Raw genomic sequence first — 19699 nt, forward strand, 5'->3', positions numbered from 1 at the left:
GATCAGCCCATCACGGAGGAATCCTGGCTCTCAACTTCTACCTCTCTGACTTTGGACAAATGGCTACAGCTCTGAGTTTACATCACTATGAAAAGGTGACATTGTACCACGACCCCATAGTTCACTGTCTTGACTCAGAGTCCTAGAATTCTTGGTTGGCCCCGTTCAGACTCTAACCTAGGGAACAGAGGGCGCCTTGCCTACTCACTCTGTGTAAATAAATATGCCAAGTGTCTTAGGCATGTAAGCATGTTGTCTCATTTAATCCTCTAATGGTCTCATCATGATGGTGTTGTTATTGCAGCTACAGAGGGGAAAGGTTTAAGAGCGTGTCTGGAATTGCTAGGGCATGTAACTCACAGTTGAATGTGGAGGGGTTGTGAGTGTGTATGTATGTGTGTTAAATAGGGTAGGATAAAGAAGAAACTAAATTGACTTGTTTCACGAGGCAGCTGATTCTCTTTTAGGTTTGTTTTAGATAGTATCTTCATTGCTCAGGCTGTACGCGTATGCACAGCTATGTAGCACAGGCTGGCCTCATACTCTGTTGTCTTGCTTCGGCCTTTTGAGTGCTACCACTACAGGCATGAGGCAGTAAGCGTGGCCTCTGGCTGTGCTCCCCATTGTGCTAGGTGCTACCGAAGTGATGCTGGGGAGTCCTTTCCGGATTGCCTGTCTAATGGGAGTAGTGATAAAACCTGCCTCCTAATATGGATGTAAGGATATATAAACTCATAATTTCTGGGTGTTAGATCACTATAATAAGCATATCAGGTGACATTTAGGCTCATCCATTTTGAAGATTTCTGGTCTAAAAGAGTATGCTTTATATTACAAGAGGTTTTTTTTTTTTTTTTTTTTTTTTTGGTTTTTCGAGACTGGGCTTCTCTGTAGCTTTGGTGCCTGTCCCGGAACTAGCTCTTGTAGACCAGGCTGGCCTCGAACCCACAGAGATCCGCCTGCCTCTGCCTCCTGAGTGCTGGGATTAAAGGCATGCGCCACCCCCCCCCCCACCGCTACAAGAGTTTTAGATAAAATAGCATGACTATAAATTAATAAAGCCAACTAAAGAAACTAAGCATGTTGGAACAGACTGGTAATTCTACATCTGGGAGGCTGAAGTAGGAGGGCTGAGAATTTAAGGCCACATTGGGCTATACAGTGAGACTGTGTCTCAAACAAAGCAGAACCGAGCCCAACAAACCAAGCACTTCCTTTCTGCTTAGCAATGTTTGCTCGCAAGTAAATAACTTCTAGGTCACACCCAGTAAAGAAATCAGTCACATTCGGACCCTCTCCCTTTCTGAGCCTTGTCTCATGTAACAGAGGCTGGCTTCAAATTCCATCATTAGACACCAAGACTAGACTTGAACTTCTGATCTTCCTGAGAGCTGGCATTAAAGCCATGCCCCAACAGACCCAGCTGAAGGTACATTCTTAAAGACATTAAATAATACATAGCTAAACAAACTTCCGCTATTGTGTTTGCATTTCAAACAAAATTCCCCGAGGGAAGAAAAGGTTTTCTTTTTCAAGTAGGCATTACTAATTTCCAGGACCTTTCAGGGATGTTCTCTGCGCACAAGTATTGGCACCTGACACTCTTTTGAAAAAATAGAAAGGAAGTGAAGTGCTGCTGTGTTTGTCTAGCTGTGTTAATGCTTGTGGAGGACTGGGGGTGAGGTTGGGTGTGTGTGTGTGGGGGGGTGTGAGTACTTACATTTTTGGTCCGGCAGAGGTGCAAGGCTGTTCCGAGTGAGAGGGAGATCCCTGAATTTAGGTCTGTTTGGGGAGAGATGCTGCAGAGTTTGTCCTGGGAACAAAACACATTCGTATCAATCATTTGAGACTCAACCAAAAGCAAATCATAAGGTTCAGTGAACAAGAGAGGCATCAGAGTTGTTGAAGGTCCCGTAAAGTAAAAGACACAATGGCAATAATAATGGCCACACCCTATTACACGCCACTCACACCTTAAATGAGAAGGCATTAAACAAAACGTTTTGTTAAATTTACTCACCCATGGGGGTATGTCATGGAGGGGGAGGTGAGGTTTTTGTTTTACTTGAAAAAAATTTTTAGTGTGTGTGTATGTGTGCACACACACACTCATGTGAGTGTGGAGTTCAGCCCTTTGAGCATTGGCATCGTAGGCATGAGCTACTAAGCTTGGCTTCTGGCTTTGCTCTGGGTTGTGTTATGTGCTACCTAACTAATCTTTCCATCACATACAAATTCTTCCTCTACTATCCTAGGGCCAGAACTCAGGTCAGGAGACTAGGTGACAGAGCATCCTTACCCACTGAGCCCTCTGGCCACATCCAGAAGTCATTTACTGTCATAAGCAAGCACAACAAGTTGCTCTGAAGAGTTAAACTGATAAAATTTGAAGTTGGAAAAATACCAGTCATGTAGATTAGCACTATCACCTATCCTGGCATCTCTTCTGAGTAGGAGCGATGTCTAGGGTATCACTTCCCTAGAACAGTGTTTCTCAACTGCACAGACCGTGAGGTGAGCTTAGGTTAAAGTTACTGCTGTCTTGGCCACACCCTGTTGCAGGATATTTGATCATACTGTGAACCCTGAGATTGCATTAACTAAACAAGATCAACCATGGAAGAAGCAGAGCCAGTGATTAGTTGACAGGAAGTAGCCATAGAGAGTCAGAGGGAGATGGGGAAACAGAGAAACACGCAGGAAGTAGGAGGGACTTTGAGTTTGGCAGCCTTTTTGGTTTGGGACTATTGAACAGAACCTCACTTTTTCTGGGACATTGGCTAAGGAGGAAGGTCAGTGGGTGGCTTCTCAGGAGCTAGCCCGTTTTCACCCCAGCATCTGACTCCAGAGTCTTTATTGGTAAAATGGTAAGATTAGGTTTAGTTTAAAAATAACACCCCAAATGGATTAATCAAGATCTTTGCAAGTAAAGCACCAGGTTTTGGTCTAGTAGTCTAATAAGGGATCTGCCTTCGGCAAGTCCACTGGGTTCAGGCCTTTCTTCTCTTTGGACAAAGCAATCCTTAGAATAAGCAACAGGGGAGCATGAGTCAGGACTCCACCTACTATGCATGGCAGTCACCTAAGCAGTGCCGTATGACAGAAACCGAGCAAAGATTTGTTTATGAGGTTGGTACTTTGCCATTATGTTTCATTCCTTTAACCTTAAAAGTAAAATAACCCCAGGATCCATCATTTAGAGAGGAAACATTCTTGAGTAGAATATTTTCGATCCCCGATGGAGCCACGCATGAGAAGAAATCCATATGACTAGATAGAGCTGGTTATGGATGCTGTTTATTCAGAACCCACTGTAGTCAGGACCGCGCCAGCTGCTGTAGGCGTGGTCTCACTCTGCCTTGACAACCGTTGTCTTCCTCATTTGCCAAATGAGGACCTTGAGGCTTGGAGAATTCTAAATATGTTCAAGGACCGAACCTAGGCTCCAGACTACCTGTATTTCACCTTAAAACTTATGTTCTCCTATCTCCCTAGGCAGCAAAGAAATACTGGATGGGAGGATGGATAGTGGTCTGGAGGGTTCCATGCTGGCCTTCTGCTCTGTTCTGAGGGACAGGATGGATCTCTGCATAGCTGAAAGCTCTCTTATGGGTATCTTAGGAACCTTCAGGGAACACACCTCTTGGTGACATTAAATACTAAAGTCAGCAATTACCTGTGTTGTTTCAAGCTCACTTATTCCAGACCTAGTCTGTGTTTACACAGGATCCTGACATCCCCAGAAGTGATGTGACACTTTATGTCGCTCACCTCTGTTGAAAGAGGGGATTGCAATAGTTACTTTATGTGTCTGTGCACAAGGTTTTGGAGGACATTTCAGACCTAAGCCTTACAGAAGGGATGTTCTTGAATCCTGCAGGCCTCACTTGTATGTCTGCCCCTTCCTATCCTGCTCTGAGACCTTAGGCAGGTGAGCTAACCTCTAAGAGTCTCAAGGGCTTCGTCTAGAAAGTGGGAAACAGGAATAAAAATCTCTCTTCCAGTGTCACTGATGAAAATGAGGAGTCACCGTTATAGGTGTCACTGTGGCCTTCAAACAGTAGATGGATTTTGGCCTGAGACCCTAAAAAAGGCTCTCCTATGTAGCCCAGGCTGACCTCCAACTCAGTGCTGGACAGGTGTGTGCCCCTGTGCTCAGCATGAGCTGACTCTTAAAATATTGTAGGAATCTGTCACACAGAGAAGATAGGAACTAACCTAATGCAGGCAAAGGTGTCACGCAATGGAAGGTGGCAGGGTTTCAAGGAACTGAGAGCTAGTCCGGATCTGATGAGAGGTGGTGTATGGTGGGACTTTGAGATGGGAGGTACCCTGAGAGTGAGACACAGTCCACACTGTGAGGGCTGTGTTTGCCTGGTTAGGAATTTGGCTTTTGTCCTGGAAAAGTTGCTGTTGGGCTTAAATGCAGGGGTCACTGGTGCTGACCGACCTGGCCTGAAGAGTGCATAGTTACGGGGATAATATAGAAAGTTCTTCAGCAAGCTCTTTCTTGAGGAAAACAAGGAAGTGAGCTCTTTATTTTCTTGTGACGGCCTGTAAATAACCAAGCTAGCAGAGAACACCACAGACCTTTCTGTTCCATTTTCTCTGCACGCTGCTGGCAGTGAATTAAGCTGAGGCATGCCAAATTCCAGCTCATTAGGTTGAGTGTTCTTCCTCATCCCTCATGCCGCCCACTGACGGCTCTCAATAAACACTGAACAAGCACCGGTGCAGCTGAATGTTTGGGGAGCAAGCACGGGATAGCTGATGCCCAGAATTCAGACAGCTGAATCCACTAGCTCCTATTAGTCTTGCTGAACATGGCCAAGAGAGAAGAGAGATCCTAAGCTAAAGGGACCATTCAACAAAAGCCGGCACCACAGAGCTATCCAAGGGCTTCACCACACTAAGGTTGGTCGTGGAAACCTGGAAGTTTCATGGAATTTCAACCTGCCCAAAACAATGACTTCAATCACTTTAGTGAACCCTTTTGATTTTTAAGCAAAAATTTGTTACATTTATACATATATGGATGCATCTATCTATCCATCTATCTGCCATTATTATATTTATACATGTTTATCTATCATCTATTATTTATCTACCAATCATCTATCTACCTATCTACCAATCATCTATCTATCTATCTATCTATCTATCTATCTATCTATCTACTATATATCTATCTACCAATCATCATTACATTTATACATATATGGATGCATCCATCTATCTATCTATCTATCTATCTATCTATCTATCTATCTATCTATCTACCAATCATCTATCTATTATCTATCTGCCAAACATCTATCTATCTGTCTGTCTGTCTGTCTGTCTGTCTGTCTGTCTGTCTATCCATCCATCCATCTATCATCTCTGCCTCTCTCTACCTACTTATCTACCTACCTATGTCTATCTATTTACATGCGGATGTGTACTTGAGTCACAGCTTGTGTGTGCAGGTCAGGGGACAACCTGTGGGAGTAGTTCTCTCCTTCTACCTTGTGGCTTCCAGGAACTGATGTCAGGTTACCAGCCTTGCAGACAAGCTCCTGTACCTTCTGTGCCATCTCACTGGCCCAGGCCATTTGAATTTAAGGCAAAAGATTCAGTAATCCTAAAAACAATGTATCAAAGACCCACATCGGAGCACTGGACTGAGCTCCCAAGATCCAGTTGACGAGTGGAAGGAGGGAGAGTATGAGCAAGGAAGTCAAGACCATGAGGGGTTCATCCACTGAGACGATGTGCCTGAGCTAATGGTAGCTCACCAACTCCAACTGGACTGGGAGTAAACGAGCATGGGAACAAATTAGTCCCTCTGAATGTGGTTGACAGTTGGGCCAGACTGAAGAGTCACTGATAGTGATACTGGGATTTGTCTCTACTGCATGCACTGGCTTCTTGGGATCCTATTCTCTTTGGATGTGTACCTTGCTCAACCTAGATGTAGTGGGGAGGACTTAGGACTTTCCACAGGGCAAGGTGCATTGCCCTCTCTTAGGATTGGAGGGGGTGGGGTGAGAGGTGTGTGGAGGGAGTGGGAGGATGGAAGGAAGTGGGAATTTGGATTGGTATTTCTTTTAAAGTAATAAATAAAAAAATTTAAAAAAAGGAAAAAAGATATCCACAAAAGTAAAGTTCAGAAGATAGGGAAGTCTGTTAATTTGGGGACAACAAAATTGATAAAGAAAATTATGATATAGAATTGGTAAGCATGTCAATAAATTCGGTGTCAATACTTAGGATACTCCTGGGTAGGAGTGCTGGGTCTAAGTTCTGATTATATCATCAATTTGACTGGAATATCATTAAACAAATCATATAATGTTTTCTAGGCGATGGGAATTTTGACAAGAAAGGACCTTACGACACAAACGTCGCAACGCCCGCGTCTTGACGTTCCTCTGACACTGTAGTACAGAATGACGTTTCTTGCTTTGTTAATCAAAGTTCATCTAACAGAGCCCTCTAGGCCTTTCAAAGAGAGGGAATTTCATACAGTTGTTTGTTATAGTCGCAGAAAAGCCGGGGAACCAAGCACACGCCCTGGATTGAGAGATTGTTCTAGGGTTGCTGGAGGGCAACAGTGCGAGTCACAGCACTGAGCCCCGTCTGTGGAGGGAGGTGAAGGGGATGGTACCTACTGCAGCTCCCCCAGGATGCAGGGTTGCCGTGGAGAACCACTGGGTTCCTAGTCCTCTCATCCTCATCTTCTCTCAGTGCCTCCCACTGATTGATACTGCTTTGAAGTCAGCAGGCAAGGAGCCTGGGAAGCATAGCCCTGAGGGGCGGAGTGGAACAGGAGCAAGACATGTACTTGACACACTTGTCCTGACTCCCTTTTCTTTCTTCTATTTTTGGGGAGCAGAGGGGCTGCTGAGACATGATCTCTCTTACCTAGGTCAGCCTTTGATATGCTATGTAGCCAAGGATGATGTTGAACTACCGATCCTCATGTCTCCTCCTAAGTGTTGGGATTACAGGCATGAACTACCAGACTCAAATTTCCTTCCTTCCTTGCTTCCTTGCTTCCTTGCTTCCTTCCTTCCTTCCTTCCTTCCTTCCTTCCTTCCTTCCTTCCTTCCTTCCTTCCTTCCTCCCTCCCTCCCTCCCTTCTTTCTTAGGTCTCACCATGTGGCCTATGCTATATTAATAAGAAGCCTCAGCTTCCTGAATAGCAGTGACTATATGACTATACTTCATGCTTGGTTTAAACCTCATTATTTTTAAAATACAGGTTATTAGTAGTTTATTTTTAATGTGTAGTGCTTAGCACAGGGACTAACCCACATCTATAAACAAACTGGAGGCCAGGTAGCAAACCAAAACAACATTAATTCAACAGCAAAATGTATCTGTCTAATAGCATCTGCTAGTCACTGTATTACTTTGTTTATACCAACTCAGTCTGCGCCCATGTGTGAGTGTGAGAGAATGGATGAGTGTGTGTGAGAATGTGAGTGGGTGTGAGAGTATGAGTGTGTGAGTGTGTGTGAATATATGTGGGAGTGTGTTTTGTGAGCGTATGTGAATGTATGTCTGCTGTGGAAAAATCCTTCTGTATATTGTGTGAATATATGCTACTATGATTGGTTTAATAAATAAGGTGACTGGGCCGGGCGGTGGTGGCGCACGCCTTTAATCCCAGCACTCGGGAGGCAGAGGCAGGTGGATCTCTGTGAGTTCGAGACCAGCCTGGTCTACAAGAGCTAGTTCCAGGACAGGCTCCAAAACCACAGAGAAACCCTGTCTCAAAAAACAAAAAAACAAAACAAACAAACAAAAAATAAGGTGACTGGCCAATAGCCAAACAGGATAAAGTTAGGTGAGAAAGCCTAACTGAGAAAGATGGGATGAGGAAGGGCAGAATCTGGAGTTGACAGCCAGATGCAGAAGGAGTAGGAGATGAATGTGCCATACTAATAAAAATACCTCTGCATTGCAGAGTATAAATAAGGAGTATGGACTAACTTAAAATGTAAGAGCTAGTTGGTGATAAGCCTGAGCTATTGGCTGAGCATTTATAGTTAATGTAAGCCTCAGTGTGTTTATTTGAGAGCAGCTTTAGGACAGGAAAACTCTGCCTACAGTATGTGCATGTGATAGTGAGTGTGTCTGTGTGTGTGAATGTATGTGAGTGTGTGTAAGCATGTGTGAGTGTGTGTATGTGAGTGTATATATGTGTGAGTGTGAAAGTGAGTGTGTGCAAGTGTGCATGACATTAGTTATTTCGTGTGTAGGCTCTTGTATATATATGCATGTGGTAGTCTGAGGTTGGTGTTAATAATCATATTTGATCACTTTTACCTTATTCTTTGAGGCAGGGTCTCTCAATCAAATCCAGATCTAGCTGATATGGTTAGTTTTCCTATGTAGCTTGCTCATGGTAGTTCCCTATTTCTTTCTTTCCAAGGCTATCACACATAGTTTTTACATGATTTCTAGGGATCCACGCTCAGGCTTTCACACTTTCCTATTAAGTACTGAGCCATCTCCCCAGCCTTAAACTCACTTAATCCTAACAGCTACCCACAACCTCATGAGTTAGGGATTGTCTCCCATTCTGCAGATGAGAAATGCTGTGGGTTTGGGAATTAAAATGTCCTCCAAAGGCTCATGCGTGAAGACTTGGCTCTCCATGGAGCTATGTGCAGTGACAGGGCTTTGGAGAAGTGACTACTCCATTGAAGATCCACAATCTGACAAGCTACAGGATGTGATAGGAATTTAGAAGATGAGATGAAATTCAAGGGAGTGGATTACTGGAGCCAGCTGTGCCCTCGGAGACTGCATCTTGACTTTAATACATTTCCTTATTTCCCTTCCCAGGCCTATCCATAAAGTTAGCTCATATCCCCCAGTGTTATGCTGGGGTTGGGATGGAATGTTTTCTCACATTCAGGAGGACCCAAGTTCAGTTGTGTAATCATCTAGCAATTGTGAGCCCCTGGAAGCTTACTTATGGACCAAAGACTGGTGTGGGAGGCTCCTCTGTATATGTGTTGCTTTTGTTGGTTAGTGAATAAAGAAGCTCCTTGGCCTGTGATAGGGCAGAGTAGAGCTAGGCAGGGAAAACTAAACTTAATGCTGGGAGAAATAAAGTGGAATCAGGAGAAGCCATTCTGTGTTGAAATATACATATACATATTTATGTCCATGAGAAGAGCCACATTCTTCTTTAAAAGCTTCATGCATCAAGCATATTCAATGATGGACGAGTGCCCAGCATCTGCATATAAAATTAGATGGTTGGGATTGGAGGGGTGTCTTAGTTAGGGTTTTATTGCTGTGAAGAGACACTATGACCACAGCAACTCTTATAAAAGAAGACATTCAATTGGGGCTGGCTTACAGTTCAGAGATTTTTAGCCTATTGTCATCATGACAGAAGTATGGCAGCATGCAGACAGACATGGTGCTAGAGAAGGAGATGAGAGTTCTATATCTGGATTCAAAGGCAACAGGAAGAGAGAGTAACACTGGGCCTGGCTTGAGCATCTGAAACCTCAAAGCCCATCCCCAGTGACACACTTCCTCTAAAAGGCCACATACCTCCTAATGCTGCTATTGCATGGTGATCAGACATTCAAGCACATGAGTCTATGGGGCCATTCCTACTGCAGGCACCACAAGGGTGGCTCAGTTGGTAAAGTATTCTTCAAACACATGGATCTGTATTTCCCAGAATCCATGCAAAACTGCTGTAGTCTTGTGATCCCAGCACTAGGGAGGCAGAATCAGGAGTAGCCCTAGGGCTCACTTGCTGGCCAGTCTAACTTACTTGGTAAACCCCTGGTCAGTGAGAGAGCCTGTCTCAAACAAGTGGATGGTATCCCTGAGGATGGCATTCCAAACTGTCTCTTGAATGCCATGAGCTAAAAAATAATTAGTAAGAAAAATTCCACATTCAAACAGAAACATGATACTTTCATATTTTTTAAAAAAATCTTGATTTTTTTTCCCTTTTCAAACTTAGAAATATGGGTGATGTGGAATTCCTCTTTGTATGCTGCGAATATGTTTTATTATCATTGGTTAATAAAGAAGCTGCTTTGACCTATGGCAGGGAAGAATATAGCCTGGCTGGAAGAGATATAGGGAAAAAGATGGCAGGGTCAGAGAGACACCATGTAGCTGAGGAAGGAGACAAATGCCAGAACCTAAGCCACAGCCTCATGGTGATATAAAGATGAATAGAAATGGGTTAATTTAAGATGTAGGAGTTATCTAGAAATATGCCTAAGCTATTGGCCAAACATTGTTGTAATTAATATAGTTTCTGTATGATTATTTGGGTCTTGGCAGCCAGGGACAAATGAGCAGCCTCCACCTACACATGGGTTAAATAAATATATAATTTTCTTCTTTAACCTACTACAAGAAAAAAAATACCTGAAGTATATTGATAAGGATTAAGTGATGTAAATAATTCTGAATTGTATTGGGAACTATAGCACCCAAGATTACTGTGGTTACTCAGAGCTGACCAGTTATTGCCACATAAGAACATTGACTTCAGTTTCTCAAGAGAAATTTAGGCTCTTTCTTTAAGTTTTTATAGAAAATGTCATGTTTTAAGTATTGGCAATTGAATCGTTTAAAAGCAAATCAAGGCACCGCGTGAATGAACAGAGCAGGAGAGCTGGTACAGCCCCAGAGGGGCCCAGAATCCCATATGAATCACTTTTTTAAAAAAGTAAAAATGAGAGCTGGTCAAGATGGCAAAAACTTATGATCCAGCACGGGGAGGGTGAAGGCAGAAGATTAGGAGTCAAGATTGTCTTTAGCTACAGAGTAAGTTCAACACCAACCCTCTCAAAAAGCAAACAGCAAAATAAATGGCTTAGGGTGATGCTTTATTTATAATGAGGGAAAATTAAAATCTTTTAATATATAATGCTTGTATTTATATAAAATGTAAGGGTTTTTAGATTATTTTTTGAGAAAGGACCTCACTAGGTAGGCTTGGTTGGCCAGGAGCTCTCTATGCAGGCCAGACGGTCCTTGATATAGAGATCTACCCACCGCTGCCTCCTGAGTGCTGGGATTAAAGGTGTGAGACAATATCCTCCGTCCAAATTTAAGTTCTTTAGTATGATAATTATTACAAGGGGTGATATACAGAGTTTATGATTATTTGTAGAAATTATCTTTAGAGCTCAGGACACGGCTATTTGAGTTTGAGAGCAGAACAACAGTACAGAAGAACTGAGAGCCCTCGGAACTGTTGGGAGCAGGGATACAGAAAAGTGGAAAGAGAGTTCATGTTTATAAGTAGAGGCCTAGACACAAATGTGTGAAGTGTGTCTGGAAGCATAAGCAAAACACTGAATGACGTTGGAAGCTCTGGGTGGGGGGAGAGGGAGAAGAGCCGTGCAGGCCTTTGCTTTGTGGGGAGATATAAATCATGAATGTGCAAACAAGACACCTTTCTACACATGTCCCAGTGAGGTATTACTGTCTTCTCACCAAAGGTTTCGGTGGGGTAGATCTTGGTTGGAGTGGGAACGATGGTTTAAACACACAGCTAACTGCACAAGAAAATTAGCATCTTGAGAATAAGAGTGCCATACAACTCCAATAAAGAATCTCTTAGAGGAACTAGCGATCCTCTTTTTGTTTTTTTGAGAACAGTCTTATACCTCAGCATACTGAGGGTGGAAAAGCTGAAAGTTTTCACTTCCCAGAAATCCTCAAACTTTGTAGTTACTATTTTATTGCCATTGCGTACATGGAACAAACCCGGCAGTTACTAATTTAACCCTACAAAGAGACACTCCACATATCATAGAGGCCTTTAAAAAGGGAGAGAAGAAAGTAAGACCATTACCTGGTGAGGGATTATGTAGATGAGGAAGATGAGGTGGCCCAGAGAGCTCCTGGTGACCGGGCTGGCCAGCAAATAGCCTGTCTAGTAACTTATCAGAAGAAGACACGGTCCAAGCCTTGCAGAAGAACCCTTGGTTAGTGTCACCTTTCCAGGGATTATCTAGTGACATCTGGCAGCCAGTCCTGTTATTTAATAAGTCCTGTTCACTTCGACTTTTCTGAGAACGTTGGGCAGTGTGCTGAGAACCAGAGCTTAGGCCAGCATGGGAAGTGACTCCATGGGAGGCTGTCAGGAAGTGATTGCCCAGAGTGATGGGTGGGAGACTCTGTGTTCTGATTGGTGGAAGTCCTTTCCGGGCTAGGGGTTTCCTTTCTGGCAAGAGATACTTTGAATTCTCTGAGGTCCTCTTCTTAAAGACAACCATAGCAGCCTGATCACCAGACTGATCTTGGCAGTTGGTATCCACGACACTGTCAAAGGTGGTGATGATGTCATTGACTTCCGAGGTGTCCTCCTCCTTGTGTCTGTCCCTGCTGTGGTCCTTCGGATGGGCTTTCTGCTCTTCTTTCTTGTTTGTGCAGAAGATCTGGCTGAGCACGCCAAATCGTTCTTCCTTCTTTTGGGGTCGGCTGTTCTGGGAAGGGAGAGGCCGAGCAGGTTCTGCGCTAGAGGAACAGAAAAAGAACAAGAATGCCATGCTAGGACAGGAAAATGGGAAAGAACAAGATACTGACACTCCCAACCCCCATTCTATCTGCCGGATCAGCTTGTCTGGGCTCATCCCCAGATGCCTGTGTCTTCAAGGACAGGAAATGGGAAAGAACAAGATACTGACACTCCCAACCCCCATTCCATCTGCCTGATCAGCTTGTCTGGGCTCATCCCCAGATGCCTGTGTCTTCAAGCCAAGGTTTTGCTCAAGGACCCACCTTCGATTAACTCCTTGCAGAGGTGGTAACTCAACACCTCCCTGCTCTCTGAGATGGGGACTCTGCTTACTACAGCCTCAAGCTCATCATCTTTCTGCTTCAGCCTCCTGAGTGCTGTCCCTTTAGGCATCTGCTACCCACGTCTCTTGATTCCTCAGGGTTTAGAGTCTCTTCCCCCTTCCCCATTCTGTTGTTCTTTGACAGCATTGTATGTGGATGCAATATAATGCCACACATGCATGTAGTAAATTCTAATCATGTCATTCCAAATTCCCTCTCTGTCATCCCCCTGTCTCTGCTTGCTGAAACCTTATTTTCCTTTCGGCACTCCCTCTGGGGCTATTTAGGGTTTCTTGTGTGAGTGTGGGAGAGAAGTTTTTCCTGGAGCATAAGCAACTTATCATGTTTATAGCACAGAAGACAATGACATCCTAACCCCTTAGTCAAGAAGTGTGGAAAATTCCTTGGGGAGGATCCCTTCCCATTAATGATGATGAAATGTTGACAGGCCAATCTTGTCCGGGTCTTATGCAGATAAGCACAGCAGCAGGGAGTCCATGGGGGCAATGGCTGTGTTCGGTCCACCAGACATCGTTTTGCTGCATATCTCCTGGTTCTATTCTCTCTCCTCTTTGTGATGTTCCCTGAGCCTTGGCAGATGTGCCACAGCTGTCCTATTTAGGACCCTGCACTCCACTCTTGTTTATTTTTGGCTTTTTGGCCACTTTATGGGCTTCTGCACTAACTTCCATGGGGGCTACTTTCTCTTTTCTCCCTCTCCCCTCTCCTCTCTCTCCCTCTTCCTCTTCCATCCCCCCTCCTCCCTCTTCTCCCTACATGTGGAGGCCAGAGGCTGATGTGTGTGTGTGTCTTCCTCTGTATTTGTCATCCCTACTATTTAATCTTTAACATTATTTATTATTGTGTGCGCGGACGACAGTTCTCTGAAAGGAGCTGCATCCCCCGCCCCCACTGACCCTTCTGCAGTTAACTGGCTAAACTGTCACTGATTGTGGAGGGAGTGGAATGTTACAAGCCCAGAGTCAAATCATCTCAGGCCATTTTTAGCCCTCTGAATAGCAATTTATGGCCCTCCTCTGTGGGCGACTATTAGGTAAAGCCTTTGGAAAGAACAAATTGATACCTTGCTCCCATCAACCAAAAGGCTAAAGAGTGTCAGACTGGACCTGAGAGCCATGGCAGAAATTCCCCTGCTCTGTTCTAATCTGCTTACCAAATGTCTCCGTCAATGTATCTGCGAGGTGCCTTGATTCACAACTTTCTTTGTTCTCTTTCCATAAACGCTTCATCTTGGAACATGAACTTGGAGGTAACCTAGGTAACCTAAATCTACGTTCTCAGGCCATTAGCTATTCATATCTGGCTCCAGAAAAAACCATTTCTGATCTCTTTTGTGGAGAGAGTTGTGTTTTGTATTGACATTATATGCCAATGTCAATGGTGTGCCTAAATGCAGGTGCTTGCATGCCAGAGAATGTCTCTGGAGGAAGAGGGCAGCTCTGTGACTCTGGTTCTCTCCTTTGACCTTTATGTGGGCTCTGAAGATAGAATTCAGGCATAAGCTAGCATGCCAAGCCCCTTTACCTGCTGAACCATGTCTCTGGACCAACATTATTATGATGATTAGTATTTGAGACAGGGCCTCTCACTGAATCTGGAACTTGCTTATTCAGCTATGGACTGGTCAGCAAGCCGCAAACACCCCTTGTCTCCCGTTCCCCAGTGCTGGTTTTACAGCTGTGGGCGACTCTGCCTGGTTTTTACATGGGTGTTGGGGATCAAACTCAGGTCCTCGTGCCTGTTGTGCAAGCATTTACTGACTGAACCATCCCCTCAGCCTCAGGAGGCTTTAGGCTTTCAATTACTCATGGCAATCTGTTTTCAATTATCACACATTTCAGCTGCAGACAGCTGAGATTGTTCCTACTTTCATCTCTCAGCAACAGTGTTCCACAGTGGTGTGGGCATTAGAGACGAAGGGTAAGGTGTGACTTCAGGCCTCACATGGCAGAAAGAGGCTTTGGTCTGCTCTGAGTGAGAGATCCCAGGGGATCCAGCGGCACTGATATTATGCCCCCAGAATCTTGCCCGTTTTATGCTGTTTGTTCTTTGTTTTTCTTTCACATCTAAAAAAAAAACTCACCTAACTATAGTTATGAAAAATACTCTACTAAAGGAAACAGGCAGAGGCGACTCAGAGTTTGCGTTCCAGGGGAAGAGGAAGTCGTGTGTCAGAGATTGGGCGTGGCAGACGTGAGCAAGGCTCAACTCATGAGCAAACTCAAATGAGAAAAGGTTCGTGGCAGCTGTTTGGCGGCTCGCTCAAGCCGAGTTTCCCTGAGGCGTTGTTCTGTTCCAGTTCTTCGGGAAGCCTGTGCTGTTCTCACAATCAAGTCAATGCTTTCTGCTTTAGGGATCAGCTGTGAAACTGGACCCACGTGCAGGCTGCCAAGGGGGAGACGGCAATAGTACTCTTTGGAATGAGACACTGTAGTCTAGTCAAAAAACACCAACACTCAATCTGCATGCAGACAATGGGTGTTTTCTCACTGTGAACCTTTGTTGATATGCTTATATTTTAAAATTATTAGTACGAATTAATACTACTATTATCTCCCTTTCACCATGGCAGTCACATGATCAATGAATTACTGCCTAGAATCGGAACTACCAAAGTTACTCAGGTAGCCATGTGGCAGAGTGCACTAATGATGAAACACACAAGACATTCTAGAAGCTTAATGGGCCTGGACAAGAAATCAAGGCTTTCAAGAGTTTGTGTCTTATTGGTGGTATTACATAAGCAACTGAGAAAAGAGAAGGGGTGACTAAATTTTGTATTTATTGTCTTCACTTTTTTTTTTCATAATAGTTTCTGAACTGATGCAGTGATATTTTGTTGCTTCTGGATTTATAAATGAAACTTTTTGTGTGTGTGTATGTGTGTGTGTGCTTTTAAATGTACTCCCTAGTTTTCTTGGTTTGGAATCCAGTGGGTGGGACGGTTTCATGACTTTTAAGCACACTATTGCTTGAATGCTTCATTGAGGCAGCTGCCAGCTGTAGCCGTCTCTTTCTGCCATGGGCTCAGCATCTAAGGACTGACACGCTCTGTCTAGAGGAGCAGTGCTTAGACTGACTTTCACTCTTGGATCCAGTCAATCTGAAGACCTTTTTTTGCCTTGAGGTTTGATTTTCCCCCACCTCTGAGCCCAGAAGAATTAAGAATTCCGATGTAGAAAGCTTGCACAACTTTGCACGGAACAGAGTCTAGAGGGACATGAAACCTGTCGGCTGATTGGGAATCAGTGCTACAAGATGAGAGGAGGGAAAATCTCGGTGCTCTTAATTTCTCTCTTCATTGGTGTTGGGCTTTGACTAGATGAAATTTCCATACCACAGTGCAAAATTCAATTAAGCTGTCTTAATTGTCTAGTCAAAGGGGGGTGGGGGAGAGAGAGAGAGAGAGAGAGAGAGAGAGAGAGAGAGAGAGAAAGATTTGCCAAGAATGGAAAACAGTGCTGCTCTTATTAATTTTCCATGCTTTGGAAAATAGCTACATTAAATGAAATTAACAGTTATTTATTTATTTACTCATTTTTCAACGGTGTCTTCTTATACAGACAGCCAAACTGGCCTCAAATTCATGACCCTACCGCTTTAGCTTCCAGAATCCCAGGATTACAGCTAGTGTTTTCATTAAAATAAGTTTTTTTATTCTAACATGTAGCAATCACAAACCTATTATTATTTAAATAACAAAACAAACATTTTATTAAAATTTTCTTTCTTTCTTTTTTTTTTTGGTTTTTCGAGACAGGGTTTCTCTGTAGCTTTGGTGCCCGTCCCGGAACTAGCTCTTGTAGACCAGGCTAGTCTCGAACTCCCAGAGATCTGCCTGCCTCTGCCTCCCGAGTGCTGGGATTAAAGGCGTGCGCCACCACCGCCTGGCTTATTAAAATTTTCTTAATTAACTATTTTGACACCATAGTAGTGATGGAGGTAACAGATTTGAGAAAGCACTTTGGTATCTTCAGAAAGTTTCGAGCGTGTTTAAGGGTCTCAAGAGTAAGTGATGTAGGCAGAAGGAAGAAGAGCGGGAGAGGAAAGAAAGAGGAGGTTCGAGTCCTATGACCTGTAACTGAGGGATGCAAGCTTGCTGCTATTATCATGATCCACATAATGGAGACCGTTTCACTCTATGTTAGATGACAGCAAACACACATCATTACTTAGATAATTCATAATGTTACTTATATTATGTAATGCTGATATTATTAAATTACTGCAGCCACTAGATGGATCAGTGGATAAAAATGCTTGTCACCAAGCCTGATGACCCGTGTTCCAGTGTTCTAGCCCTGGACAACACATGATGGAAGGAGAAAAACATCTGAAAACTGTTCCCTGCCCTCTACATATTTACACACACACACACACACACACAGAGAGAGAGAGAGAGAGAGAGAGAGAGAGAGAGAGAGAGAGAGGCAATATTGTTATTTCTGGGCTTGTGCTGGTGGTCTAAAGAAGTGTTAATGTCATACATCTTTGAGAAGAAGACACCATGAGAAGCTCACCGGCCTTCTTGGGAGAGGAGCCTGACACAGGCTGTGTGGCCGCAGTAGAGGGCGTAGGCCAGGGGTGTGCTCTCGTTTATATCCCTCAGGTTGCTGTCCATGCCCAGCTCCAGCAGTGCCTGGACACATTCTGCTTTTCCGGCAGCTGCAGCCCAGTGCAGGGGTGTCCTGTGGGGAATAACACAGAAAAAACACAAGGGGTTCAGTCAGAACCTTACAGGCTGGCTAGCCATGGTTGGCTGACACCAGAGTCAGGCTGAAGGAGGACAACCTCATTGCTATCCATAGTATGAAATAGTGTGCGTGAATCCGGCTCTGTACAAGATGCTTCCCTCCACCTCTGTGCTTTCTGTCTGCTTTGCCATCTCTGCTCTTCCTGAGAATTTCCTAGAAGAGGAAGTCTGAGTGGTTTGAAGGCTCTTTACACACAGTGCCAACTGCCTTCTAGGAATGTTGACTCCATTTACTCTCTTACAGCTGAGACCTCACTCCTTCTTGAACACCAAGTTTATCACCATCTTAAAAATCTTTGTCAACCTGGGGAACAGAGCAGACTAAGAGGTGAGTGATCAGCCAGCCAGCTGGACACCTGATTCTCTAGACCCTTGTACTGGGGCAAAACCCCGGGCTCCTTCCCCACCTGCCTCAGCTTCACTAGCCAGTCAGTAGGCAAGCTTCCTGCAGGTAAGACTGCTCCAATGCCCCCTGTCCCCACACATTGACTGGATCCTGTAAGCTACAAGGCCCACTCTGCCTCCAAACCCACCCATCCCCCATGACCTCAGAGGAACTCTGAAGCACAGGCTGCAACTGCACAGAGTAATACCAAGAGACTGAGACTGTGCAGAGCAAACCAAGAGAGCGGGCCAATGGAGACTTCAGCAGTTTCATGAGACTCAGAGAGCAACTGCACAGAGCAAAATAAAAGAGCAGCTCCCTAAGACACAGACAGCAACTGCAAGAATTTGACCAAGAGGCAAAGACAATTGGACGAAGAAGTGGGTAGGCACCAATGCAAAAATTTGTTCAACAACCTAAAAAGCAACATGGTAACACCAGCACCCAGTGATCATACAACAGAAAGACCTGATCATTCTAATCCAAAAGAAGCAGAGGAAAACAATCTTAAATATAACTTTATGAAGATGATAGAGACCCTTGAAGAGGAAATGAAAAATTTCCTTAAAGAAATGGAGGAAAAGACAAATTGGAAATAATAAATATCTTAAAGAAACTCAAGAAAACCAAGATAAAACAATCAAACAGGTGAAGCAAGCTGTCCAAATTGTTCAAGACATGAAAACTGAAAAAGAGGCAATAAAGAAAACACAAACTGAGGGAATTCTAGAAATGGAAAATCTGAGTAAATGAACAGGAACTACCAATGCAAGCATAATCAGCAGAATACAAGAGATGGAAGACAGAATCTCAAATGTTGAAGATAACTATAGAGGGAATAGGTTAATTGGTCAAAGACCATCTTAAATTCAACAAATTCTTAACACAAAACATCCAGGAAATCTGGGACACTATGAAAAGATCAAACCTAAGAAAAACAGGGATAGAAGAAAGAGAAGAACTCCAGCTCAAAAGCACAGAAAATATATTCAACAAATTCATAGAAGAAAACCTTCCCAACCTAAAGAAGGATATGCCTATGGAGGTACAAGAAGCTTACAGAACACCAAATTGATTAAACCAAAAAAAAAGTTCTCTTGCCATATAATAATCAAAGCACAAAACATACAGAATAAAGAAAAATATTGAAGAGCTGTAAAGGAAAAAGGCCAAGTAACATATAAAGGTAGACCTATCAGAATTACACCCAACTTCTCAATGTAAATCATGAAAGTCAGAAGGTCCTGGACAGATGTGCTGCAGACACTAAGAGACCATAGATGCAATCTGAGACTAATATATCCAGCAAAGCTTTTAATCACCATTGATGAAGAGAACAAGATATTCCATGACAAAACCAAATTTAAACAATTCCTATTCACAAACCTAGCCTTACAGAAAGTACTAGAAGGAAAACTCCAACCCAAGGAAGCTAACTGCACCCCAAAAAACAAGGCAACGGATAACCTCATACCAGCAAACCCCAGAGAAGGGAAACACACAAACACTACCACCAAAAAATAACAGGAATTAACAATCACTGGTCATTAATATCACTTAATATCAAGCCAGGTGGTGGTGGCACATGCCTTTAATCCCAGCACTTGGGAGGCAGAGGTGAGTGGATCTCTGTGAGTTCGACACCAGCCTGGTCTACAAAAGCTAGTTCCAGGACAGGCTCCAAAGCTACAGAGAAAGCCTGTCTCAAAAAA

The 19699-nt window shown here is 43.7% G+C and overlaps 1 protein-coding gene across 2 annotated transcripts in view; it reads right to left on the reverse strand.

Moving 5' to 3' along the window:
* Positions 1 to 19699, reverse strand: part of Ankrd55 (ankyrin repeat domain 55) — a 92189-nt gene that overhangs the window by 1058 nt on the left and 71432 nt on the right. For both annotated transcript variants that reach the window (XM_057789755.1, XM_057789753.1), the window contains 3 exons: positions 17370 to 17537; positions 11840 to 12504; positions 1721 to 1813 (listed from right to left, as the gene is read on the reverse strand). In XM_057789755.1, the coding sequence (XP_057645738.1) occupies positions 1721 to 1813; positions 11840 to 12504; positions 17370 to 17537 (926 nt within the window). The remainder of the gene's footprint in view (positions 1 to 1720; positions 1814 to 11839; positions 12505 to 17369; positions 17538 to 19699) is intronic.

The sequence above is a fragment of the Chionomys nivalis genome, chromosome 15, assembly GCF_950005125.1.
Source record: "Chionomys nivalis chromosome 15, mChiNiv1.1, whole genome shotgun sequence".
NCBI lineage: Eukaryota > Metazoa > Chordata > Mammalia > Rodentia > Cricetidae > Chionomys > Chionomys nivalis.